The sequence below is a fragment of the Cibotium barometz genome, chromosome 41 (genome assembly GCF_041138505.1).
Source record: "Cibotium barometz isolate CiBa-2024 chromosome 41, ASM4113850v1, whole genome shotgun sequence".
Lineage (NCBI taxonomy): Eukaryota > Viridiplantae > Streptophyta > Polypodiopsida > Cyatheales > Cibotiaceae > Cibotium > Cibotium barometz.
Window position 1 is genome coordinate 20027437 of NC_141086.1, and position 12088 is coordinate 20039524.

Consider the following 12088-nt stretch of genomic DNA (forward strand, 5'->3'; position numbering starts at 1 on the left):
ACGCCTAGTTCTACCAAAGCTGTGCAGGGTGTTCACTCCAATCGGCCTTGCAACTAACTTGTGATGGCTTGTTCACTGCCTATAAAGTGGCCAATATTTGGAAGGGTGGTACCCCCTTGTGGTACTCAGCTGTGTGTGGTTAGTATGGTGTGTGTGTAGCCGGGTGAAATTTTCGTGTGCGACTAGGTATGAAATAAGACCTTATGGAAAAAAAACTTGATTAAGTAACACACCATTCACAACACCATGAAAATTGGAAAATAAAATACACCACACTAGGGCTGGAATGGGCTGACTTCCCCCTTGATAATATTGTATTAAGGAGTTCTTCCAAGTACAAGCTTTGAGGGCTTTAGAAGCCAGATTTCCAAGTACACATGAGGTATGAAAACATCTCAACACCGGTTCTCCTCCTAAGACTAAGGATCCCAAATCTGCGCAACGCTTCTCCCAGTCTCTTTGTTCTCCCACACAATCCTAGCTCCAATCAAGTAGCCTGGTTTGGGAACAATGAAGTGCTCACTCCACAATCCCAACACACATCCATGTGTATGGTGGAGTGTTCATTGAATCGCTCTTTGACAATCCAAATACGAATTCACGTGTATGGTGTATACTTGGGAGCCACCTTCTCTAGCCTGATTTTGACCATGTACCCGGCTGCCTAGGCCAGATCAAGGAGAGGCTATGCAGCTCTAGCCCTCCTCCAGAGATTGCTTTTAGACACTCTTTCTGGAACCTAGCACTAAGGGATGGCTCTTTGATACCTTAGACTTCAGCAGTGGTGATGTATGGGGTCCCTTTCTAAGGGCCATACCTTACTTGAGAAGATACTGGAATTGCTTTTGACGAGAACCATTCTTCTGTTGGTGCAACATGACTTGCCCCCGAACTAGCACCTTTTGCTGTCATCCATCATCCACCATTTCGGGCTCGTCCTCATCCAGCGGCGCAATCAACTTTGGCCACACAACATTGTTTGAATGGGATACTGGATGCATCCTCTAGTTCTTCGTAACTCCAGCCTGAAGACCATGTCATTTAGCTTTTTGATGATCTTGAACAGATCTTTCTTCTTTGGAGCCAGTTTGGAAGAAACCTCTCCAAACTGAATGAACCTTTGCTTTTGCACCCCCTTCACTGATGTATACCATTTTATACCCCCAGTATGGTACAGGATGGAGCTAGCTAGGTTGCATATCATGATTGTATACTCCATGCATATAGCTTTGCATTCTCCTAGTAATAGAGCTCCATCCCCTGCACACCCAGATTCAGCTTTTTTATTCAGTACTTTTTCATTTTGTTGGGATGACAGAGGATACCCCATACAGGTACTCCGATTTGTCTCATAGGCCGAGTTCGGTCTTTTGGAAGACGTTAATAAAATCTTTCTTTCTTTCTCTCTCTCTCTCTCTCTCTCTCTCTCTCTCTCTCTCTACACACACACACACACACACACACACACACACGCACCATACAATTATATATATACACATACATATATATATATATATATGTATGTGGTTCTTGCATTACCTTTGTTCATTTCTTGGTTTTACACTCTATACAGAAAGTGTTTTTCAAACGCTCTTCTCATTCAATGTGACATTGGAGTTTTTCAGGAGTTTTATAATTTTTGAAAGAGGTAGCAACCAAGTGCCTGTTTTGAATGCAGGACAAAAAGAAGGATGCTGTGAAGAAGGTGATAGCTGCAATGACTGTTGGCAAGGATGTCTCTATGCTTTTTACAGATGTGGTGAACTGCATGCAAACTGAGAATCTGGAGCTGAAGAAGCTGGTGTACCTCTACCTCATCAACTATGCAAAAAGCCAGCCTGATCTTGCTATTCTTGCAGTAAACACTTTTGTAAAGGTAGGATATTTGCTTAAATCTGGTAAAGTTGATAAAGTGTGGTGGTTTTGTTGAAGTAGTGAAGCTGCAAGGAGGGAGGGGGTGTCCACACTCTACAGTTCAGTTATAGGATAGCAATATGTAAACATCATTGAAAGTGATGGTCTCATCAAAGGTTTTATTGCTGACTTCAGGATTCGCAAGACCCAAACCCCTTGATACGTGCATTGGCTGTCCGGACCATGGGCTGTATTAGAGTGGACAAGATAACAGAGTATCTTTGCGATCCACTTCAAAGGTGTTTGAAGGTGGTGAACATTCTTTAAGGTCAATCATTTGGACGCATGGTTTAGTATATGACATTCTAGAGTATCATTCATGCATGTTGATGCTCCAGGTCTGAGTCAAAACTTCAGTTCAATGCAGGCAGTTCATTGTGTCTAGGTCTTCGGTTGATTCTGTTTCTCACTTCATGCTGCTGGGACGCAGGATGATGATCCTTATGTTCGCAAAACGGCTGCCATTTGTGTGGCAAAGCTTTATGATATCAATGCAGAGCTAGTGGAGGATCGTGGGTTTTTAGAGACATTGAAGGACCTGATATCAGATAGCAACCCCATGGTTGTTGCCAATGCTGTGGCAGCCTTGGCAGAGATACAGGAAAGCAGCAGTAAAGCTATTTTTGAGATCACGAGTCACACTCTTTTCAAGCTTCTGGCAGCTCTCAATGAGTGCACAGAGTAGGTGTGCTGTATATTTATGGAAATGTTTGCTACGTCAGGGAGGAGTGTTTGTTGATGCTAAAAGCAGACTAATTTTGAATCTAGTTTGAAGAGATTTGTGTCTGCTGCTGCTGCTCGTATGAAATTTTCTCTGTTCCTTTTGGAACACAACCATTACAGGTTTTCTTTTGCTGTGTTGGGTAGCCCTCTAACCATTTGGTTTACAGATCGTGCAGCTTGTGCTCACCCTGGTATAAAACACACACATGGGAGAGAGGACCAGTGTTGAAGAGCTGTGAAACCAGCCCAAATGATCTTCAGATTTAGCCCTCAAAGGCAGCCTGAAGAGCGGCAGTTCAGTAGTTAAAGTAGGTCTAGCAAGCAGTTGAGTAGTTTGTAGGTATAGTAGGATTTTTTGTAATTTTATAAGCTTCATGCATGTCACATGCATCATCTCAAGCATGAATGCATGTACCATGCCACTGGGGAACTTTGAGAGAGTGTGTTGACCATCTGTGAGGCCTATAAGAAACAGAGGTGGGAGTGGCTGTGAGGCTCAGGGACACACATGGGTAAGTGTAAAGTCACGCATATTAAGGGTTTCCTAGTCCCTGTGGTGCTGGCCTATGATGAAAGTCTGGGAACAGGAGGATCAGGGATTGGACAGTAATAGAGGGGCAGATTTCAGCATGGAACTTGATGTGCTGGTAAAGAGCAGGCCTGGGGAACTTGTTTAGGTGGCTAATTCCAGCCCATAGTGAGCCCTGGAAGGGCACCCAAGGCTTGGATTTGGACAGTAATAAAGGGGCAGATTTCAGCATGGAACTTGATGTGCTGGTAAAGAGCAGGCCTGGGGGACGTGTTTAGGTGGCTAATTCCAGCCCATAGCCAGCCCTGGAAGGGCACCCAATGCTTAGCCAGGGGCTAGGCACTTGAAGAGCTTTTTTAGTCCACATGATGATGTCTGAATTTATTTATTTCTAAATTCTGACCTCTTGTGATGAAGTTATTGGCTTTACGTTGTGCACTGTTTGTATGAGGGAAAAGACATTGCAGTTCTCAGTTTCCCCACATGGTTGCAGATGGGGTCAAGTTTTCATTCTGGATGCATTATCAAGATACAAAGCAAAGGATGCCCGTGATGCTGAAAATATTGTGGAGCGCGTGACTCCCCGCTTGCAGCATGCCAATTGTGCAGTAGTGCTTTCAGCAGTCAAGGTAAAACACCTTTTTCTTTTTATGTAAAGAATTTATATTTTATCAAGCGTAACTCCGTAAGGTTCAATAGATTTTAAGAGAACTGGAACGGAACACATACACAGAACACAAGGAAAGCAATTGAGGGACTCACCAACTCCCCTCTTCCCTCTTCCCTCTCTCTTTTCTCTTTAAAAATTCATTTGAGTAGAGATGCGGAACTTGTTTCTTGAAAATTTAGCATGGTTGCTATGGAGATGGTTCAGCACCGTGTTAACTGTGCCCTTCCAGGTTATTCTACAACAAATGGAGCTCATAACAAGTGCTGATGTGATACGTAACCTTTGCAAGAAGATGGCTCCCCCACTAGTGACTCTTATTTCAGCAGAACCAGAAATCCAATATGTGGCTCTTCGGAATATTAATCTTATTGTCCAGCGACGCCCCAATATCCTTGCTCATGAAATAAAGGTAGCAAATTCGCATGCCAAAGCTTTTCCTTGACATTCTGTTCCTCTTTCAAGTCTCAGTTTTTTCCAGCTGGAGTTTATATGGAAACATAACCCAAGTGCTCTTTCTAAAGGTATTCTTTTGCAAGTATAATGATCCCATCTATGTGAAGATGGAGAAGCTTGAGATCATGATAAAGCTTGCATCAGATCGCAACATTGATCAGGTGGGCAGTCTTCCACTCTCCTTGTATGAACTCAAATTAGATGTATCTTTGCTGGTTGATGTGGACTTTGAGGACTTCAAGTGCTCACAATGGTGTATCTTGCAAGCCCAAGTCAGGCTGGTTAAACAAAAGTCCCTGCCCATGGGAGAGACCCATCCTGACTGCCCCTGCCCCTGAAGCTTGGATGGGCAAACTTGCCTATTTAATCCCCCCGTTTGCCTGGCATGGAGGACGTTCACTTCAGATAAACTATTTTCTCCTGGTATGGATTATTCATGGGTAGGACAGGATGGACAGGAGCAACTGCAGCTTTTGTTTAGATTAAGGGTGTGGAATTCTCACTTTGTGAAGGATTGGAGAGGGCTGTATCCTACTATGGGAACTCTGCTATGGCTTATCTTGCCCACGTTTACAGGTGCTATTGGAGTTCAAGGAATATGCCACAGAAGTTGATGTGGATTTTGTCCGGAAGGCTGTCCGGGCCATTGGACGGTGTGCCATAAAACTGGACCGAGCTGCTGAAAAATGTATAGGTGTGCTGCTGGACCTCATCAAAATCAAAGTTAATTATGTGGTACAGGAGGCCATCATTGTCATCAAAGATATCTTCAGGCGCTACCCAAATACGTATGTAACTAGTATAAAAGTTTTGGTGACTATAACTGCTTGGTGCATTCTTGATATACCTCTTGCAATTCTGACCAAAAATCTGTTGCACCAGGTATGAGTCCATCATTGCCACTCTGTGTGAAAACCTGGATACATTAGATGAACCAGAGGCAAAGGTATGAGGCTTTATATGCATTCAATCCATGTTATGCTAACTGTGAAAAGGTTTTAATGCTGTTTCGTTACGTACAGGCTTCTATGATTTGGATTATAGGGGAGTATGCTGAACGGATAGACAATGCAGATGAGCTACTTGAAAGCTTTCTTGAAACATTTCCAGAGGAGCCAGCTCAAGTGCAGTTGCAGTTGCTTACAGCTGCTGTCAAGCTTTTCTTGAAGAAACCAACTGAACGTCCCCAAGAGATGATTCAGGCAGGATTTTGCATTAGCTTTTGTGGGATATATCCATTGCATTATGCATGTGCATGCATCTCTGCTTGCTTGAAACTGGTTTTGCGTGACTTGTTTTCATGTGACTGCTTGCTATGACGTGTCTAGTTCATGAGCAGGGGACTCCCACCTGTGAACCGTGCGAATGCCCTGTTTTCTGACATGGTTTGTGGCATGTGAGCATATGGTAAGTATCCATTTAAACTCTTGTTTACTATTCTAAAGGTTTTATTACCTTTGCAGTTCACATTCATAAATGGCCAGCCCAAGCTTTGGGCATTTCCTTTGGTCTTTTTGGCCCTCACATGCATAGTTGCCAAGAAACGTGTTTCCTTTAGTGTAGAAAACGTGGAAACGTTTCCGAAATGTTTCCTTGTAGGAAATGCGTTTCTTTCATGCATTTTTTTAAACTTGTTTTTTTTTGCCCCAGATCCGAGTTGTTTATGGGCATTGGGCCATGACTGTTGATTCATCATGATTCATGTGACATGCACTTCAAACTTTTAACCTATGTAGAGTCATGTGTGGTTTTTTTTTTGTGGCATGGAATGATGGATGATTGGATCATGGATCATGGATCATGGACCATGGTCTATGAATCATGATCATTGATGATGGATGATTATATTGTTTTTGTTATTTGTGATTCAAAGACTGTAGTCTACACCGTTCAGACTTCAGTCTTGCAAGTTGCAAGTTGCTAAGTAGTAAGTAACAAGTTGTAACTTGTTTGTAATGAAAGTTTTCATTGTTCAAGCTTCATGCCACTTTCAAAGTGCTATGTCAGTGACCAGTGTGTTCTTTGTAAATTGTTACAACTTACATATAGGCTTCTATGCATTTGATGTTATTTTTACATATATTTTATGTAGTATATATTTGAAATTTTGTACATGCAAAAACTTGTAGGTAGGAAACTTGGGCTGATTTTACGAAACCCGTTTGAAACTTTTAGGAAACCGGTTTCAAACAACCCCCTAACTACTATGCTCAGATGGCCCAATTTAATGAGGGGGCACCTTATAGAGGTGCCCACCTTCATTAAAGGAGGGGCCTTGGCCCTTGCCACGTGTCACAAGCGCATAGTTCCACTTCTACCAACTCTTACTCTCCCCTTCCTCCACAAATATTGAGGAAGCACAAAATTCTCTCTCTCTCTCTCGCCTTTTTCTCCCTATGCAAGTTGACTTACATAGAAGCTCAAAAAAACTGCCATGCTGTACCTGACTCACGGTACCCTGATTGTACCTGTTGTCATGCTGTACCCGACTTGCTACACCTGCATGTACTTGCTGCCGTACTGTAAGCTTCTGTACCTGGCCTGCTGTACGTTGCTGTACTCGACCTATACTTGATGTGTACTTCTTGTGTCGGTCGTGTACTTGCTGTTCCTACATTATACCTGCTTTGTACTTGTTGAGTCTGCAACTGTACCTACTAGACTACCTTCACCAGCTGTATCTACTGCATCTACACCGACCCGTGTACCTGTTTGAGTACCTGCAGCGACACCCGTGTGCCTATTTGAGTACCTTCATCGACACCCGTGTATGTGTTGAGTACCAGTTCTTTACCAAGTGGCTGTTCGTGTACTTGGTGCCGTATGAGTACCTTTTTGTGTACCCATACCCCGAAGACTTGTACCACAGTCTCTGCGAGTTGAGTGAGCCAAGCTCTAGTACGAGAGTGCCTATTTGCATGTGGTCTCGGAACGACAGTTACGTGTTCACTCGGCTCAAGGTGTATGAGGCTGGTGGTCAGGTCAGTTTGACTCTTTTTCAAGGAGTCCGGCATTGACAGTCTACACCGACACATACTTGTTTGGATAATATGTATTTATTATTTGCATTGCATGGAATATCTGGTTGAAAAGCCTTTGGAACTTTGTGCACAGATTAAATAATCCAATAATATACAACAGTATCGAGGGGGGAGGGTCGGCCCGTTCGCAGACTTAGTGGCAGTGTACTATGCAGTCTCTTATCCTTGGAGTGTTATCTTGTGCAATGTTGTGTACTTTCAGTTATCTGTTGCACTGTTGCTGCTGCATATTTAAGTGTTGACGAGCTTCTTGTTCAAGAGACGGTGCACAAGAACACACACCTAACCGGTGATATTACAATATCTTTGCAGGATGCATATCCTCTCCTCCTCCGAGGTATCCTCATCGTCTCCCATGGTACATACTTTGCATGTCATCTCCTCCTGTGAGATATCTGCTGCTTGGCCAGTGTCTACCCTAAGGCGGTGAGAGGATACCCTGACCTAGCTAATCGCGATATGCATAAGCACATGACATGTGTATCTGCATGTATCTCGGGATCTCGAAGAATCCATCCTAAGAGAGTCTCAAGAAGTGATCTATGTAAAGCTTACATTTCTTACCTATCTTGATGGGGACACCCATGTTTGATATATGTGTAATCCGAGTAGATCTAACCAAACGATCCGGTTGATCTCTTGCCATGAGAGGTTGAGATAGGGGGGATCCACGCTGTATTGAAATGGGGGAGACAGTCCATCTATATGCTATGTGCATGAAACCATTGAACTACCTCCTAATACCATGCACGTGTAGGTAATAGTGGTGGCCGTGTCAACGAGGACGAGGGCAATCCAGCCCGTTTGACCCGCTCTGGCTCCCTCTCCCTCTCTCTCTACATTTACCTAGGGATTAGTGTTAGTTCTTTTTTGTTATGTTGTCTTTTTTTTCCATGATGAGATTCCACGGACAAATCGTACAATTGTGTCTCATAGATCCGTTGGGTCTTTTGCAAGATGGTAATATATCTTCTTCTTCTTCTTCTCTCTCAATATTAAACTCATGGATCACATGTATAATAACTTTGTAGTCTCAAAGACCCTTTGGGTCTTTTGTAGACATTAATAACATCTCTCTCTCTCTCTCTCTCTCTCTCTCTCTCTCTCTCAGGTGTCTCTCTAGACACACTGATTCAGGTGCAGCGAGCTAGACAACCGAGACCCACTGGTCCAAGGAAATGCTACACCAAACTCCTTCATATCCGAGAGATCCTCCAGAGATAAAGGAGTGCTCAATTGGCAGTGGATGTGGAAAGCTTCTATACAGTCATTGAGGACCCACTTGGGTCCCCTCACATTGTATTATTGTAGCATTGTACCAGTGGCACTTACAGGGCTGTTATTTCTTCTCTCAGCTCTAGCTGTTTTTTTTAATCATGTTTTTTTTCCATAATTTTGGTCACTTCATGGACACATTGTAAGATTTTTGGACTCTTGGTCTTTTGTAGACATTAATAGAACTTTCTTCTTTTTTTCTCTCTCAGTCTATATATTATTAGATTGCAGTGTTTGTGGACAGTTTTGGAGGTAGAGGCTCACCATTTGGCATTGGTCTAGACACTAGGGGAGAGAGAGAGAGAGAGAGAGATTAATGTCTTCAAAAGACCCAAGAGGGTTAGGAGACCAAACAAAGTGTTACAATAGTTCCATCATAGAAAAGAAAAACATAGAGAGCTAGCTATGTGTACAATGATGATAAAAATAGACATCTCTGGATACTTGTGGAAATGTGTACAATGATGATAAAAATACACATCTCTGGATACATGTGGAAATATGTATCTACATACCATGGCAATACATTAGGAAGCTTATGTGTGGGGTAGGATTCTCCCATGTTGGGGAGTTGATGACTATCAAAAGGCTCACCATGTCCACTGCTAGTGGGAAAGTGTCTATTGTGCTGGAGGATCTCTGTGATTTGGAGCTGCTGTGTGGAGGGCTGCCTCGAAGTGGGGGACCTGTGCATGTCGGGTGCATTGTAGCTGGTGGGGCGGTCTAGGGTAGCTCTAGGAGGTCGTCATGTTGGTATCATCCTATGCATCCAAACTATCTAGCATAGGGGAGTCTATGATTGTCGAGAGGCAGATAAATGTTCACACAAATGTACAGTACATAGATACATAAATATGTCATGTGCATATAAGTAAATAAATATACGTACACGAACGCACGTGTATGTGCATAGATGCCTGATGCATGGGTGTGCATGTGTGTGACTGCTCTTCAAATCCTTTTTCTTAGTTTAGAAAATGCTAGTATTTACATAGTCCATTAAGGTTAGAAAATGTATGTTCCTGTTGACCTGAGCTATTTCTGGCAATGTAGGTTGTTCTTAACAATGCTACTCAAGAGACGGATAATCCAGACCTCCGTGACCGAGCATATATTTACTGGCGTCTACTCTCAACAGATCCCGAGGTATAGTAGAGATGAGGAAACGCTTCAGTGTTAAGTCAAGACACATTGCATGCACATGCTTTTCATAGAGATCACTTTTTCCTCTTTTCTTCTCCTGATTGAGGGTGATCGCAGGCAGCAAAAGATGTAGTGCTGGCAGAGAAACCGACCATAAGTGATGACTCGAACCTGCTAGACCCTTCCTTGCTCGATGAATTGCTAGCAAATGTTGCTACTCTGGCCTCTGTCTATCATAAGCCTCCAGATTCATTCGTAAGCCGTGTGAAGGCAGCAGTTCAACAGCCTGAGGAGGACGAGGAGTACCTTGAAGGGCAAGATTCAGGACAGAATGAGTCTTCTGCTCCTATCCCTGAAGATGCCTCAATGTCAGGTCCTGCAAGTGCTCCTCGTGCCTCAGCTGCTCCTGTGCAAAATGCAGGTGCACCACCAGCAGCTCCCATGCCGGATTTGCTAGGCGATTTGATGGATCTAGATAATGCTCTGGTACCTGTAAGTGAGGCCACTATTGCAGCTCCTTCCGGGTAAGTTAATGTATGGTGGGTGTAGCTCTGTATGTCTGACGGTTCCTGGATGAGCACTCTCATGACTTGGGGTGCTTTCTTGTTTTGTTGCAGACCTCCACCACCAATCATATTTCCAGCATCAGCAGGGCAAGGGTTACAAATACGTGGGCACTTAATTCGACGAGATGGACAAGTTTTCTATAATCTTACATTTGAGAACAATACACATGCTTCTCTTGATGGTTTCCAGATACAGTTCAATAAGAACACCTTTGGCCTTGCAGCTGCAGGTCCTCTGCAGGTAGTCATTTCAAGCACTGGTTTTTTTTTTTTGCTTTTCTTGTGCTTGTCTTTAAGAGAATTGCTTGACACTCAAATCTAAGCAGCAAGTCCAGACGTTGCAAATGGGCTTCAATCCATTTCACTCATGTGCAGGTTCCTGTGTTGCTGCCTGGGACTTCAGCAAACACACTTCTTCCTATTGTGTTGTTTCAGAATGTGTCTTCAGGGCCTCCTAGCGCCGTGCTGCAGGTGGCTGTGAAAAATAACCAGCAGGCTGTCTGGTATTTTACAGACAAAATCCCTTTGCAAGTGCTTTTTGTGGAAGATGGCAAGATGGAGCGGAGTACCTTCCTTGAGGTCCAAGCAAACCTCAGCCTTTTCAATTGTCTCTCAAACATTTTGAATAACTTTAGATATGTAGTGCTAAGTGTTTTTTCTTTTCTGCAGACATGGAAGGCACTTCCAGACTCGCACGAGGTTTCAAGGGACTTACCCATTGCCTTGATAAGCAACGTGGATGCAACTTTGGAGAAGCTTGCTGCCTCAAATTTGTTCTATATTGCACGGCGTGTCCTCAAGGATACAAACCAAGAGGTGCTGTATCTCTCTGGGAAAATCCCTTACATTTCAGGAAAGCTTATAGCATTCCTGGTTGAACTGACCACCTTGGTGGGGTCTCCTGGTGTGAAGTGTGCAGTTAAGACACCTAGCCCGGAGATGGCACCATTGTTTTTTGAAGCCATAGATACCCTGTTGAAGTAAAGAGATGTGGTGCACCCGTTTGATTCCAATTTTGTATTGAATGTAGCATTGAGATGTATGTGTATCTCTTTGAATGTTCAGATGAGAATTTGCTTTCAGAATAGACCCTGGGGAACTTTATATTTTTAGTGCACTTGTCATTGTCTCTGTCGAAACTGGTGTAACCTTTCAACCTTTGATTGAGGAAAGGGATGCATGTTGTTGGCATTGCCATTGTGATACGCGTTCATGGGAATTTGCTTAGCTTTGATGCCCTAATCCCTGAACCAAAGACCCAAAACACAGAATTATAAATCTTTAATCCGAACCTAAAAACCTGGACCTGAACGCCCTAAACCCTAAAAATGAGGCCATTTAAAGCTTGCATAGAATAGCCTTAAATAGCCTTAGCTTGGCGAAGTGATTACGTCACATGTAAAGTTATAGTGGTGGTCTTTCATAAAAGGACTGTTTCGAGGCAGACCATGTGGCAGATTAAGTCCACAATGCTGGGCAGCCTCAAAAGCTTCGGTAACCTTTTTTAAGTACCCTAAACATTTATCTGAACCGATACAAAACTACTAAAAACCTAATGCTGCTGATGAAACTTGTCATCTCATTAAAAGCGTTCACATCGGCAAACAATTAGCGGTGCTCAAGTATAGCCTTGAATACCTGCTTTGGCCTTGATCAATGTCTTTGGCGGACCAATACATGAGGTCTCTTGCATTCTCAAGCATAATCTGCCACGTTACAGTGCTGCTTGCTTTGGTCTTGATTAATGCCCTTGGTAGACTGATACACGAGGTCT

At 43.3% G+C, this 12088-nt stretch overlaps 1 protein-coding gene across 5 annotated transcripts in view; it reads left to right on the top strand.

Annotated features, from left to right (window-relative positions):
- The window catches only part of LOC147614751 (beta-adaptin-like protein C), a 34899-nt gene extending 23380 nt beyond the window's left edge, over nt 1–11519 (top strand). For 3 of the 5 annotated variants that reach the window (XM_086780080.1, XM_086780081.1, XM_086780082.1), the window contains 14 exons: nt 1679–1876; nt 2050–2163; nt 2345–2595; nt 3660–3795; nt 4066–4245; nt 4358–4450; nt 4866–5077; nt 5172–5235; nt 5312–5491; nt 9659–9751; nt 9866–10272; nt 10366–10555; nt 10690–10893; nt 10984–11519. In XM_086780080.1, the coding sequence (XP_086636206.1) occupies nt 1679–1876; nt 2050–2163; nt 2345–2595; nt 3660–3795; nt 4066–4245; nt 4358–4450; nt 4866–5077; nt 5172–5235; nt 5312–5491; nt 9659–9751; nt 9866–10272; nt 10366–10555; nt 10690–10893; nt 10984–11298 (2637 nt within the window). In that variant the 3' untranslated portion in view covers nt 11299–11519. Of the gene's footprint in view, nt 1–1678; nt 1877–2049; nt 2183–2344; nt 2596–3659; nt 3796–4065; nt 4246–4357; nt 4451–4865; nt 5078–5171; nt 5236–5311; nt 5492–9658; nt 9752–9865; nt 10273–10365; nt 10556–10689; nt 10894–10983 lie in introns of all 5 variants that reach the window. The other 2 variants (XM_086780085.1, XM_086780084.1) reach the window with 1 other exon arrangement.
- Nucleotides 11520–12088: the final 569 nt, after the last annotated feature.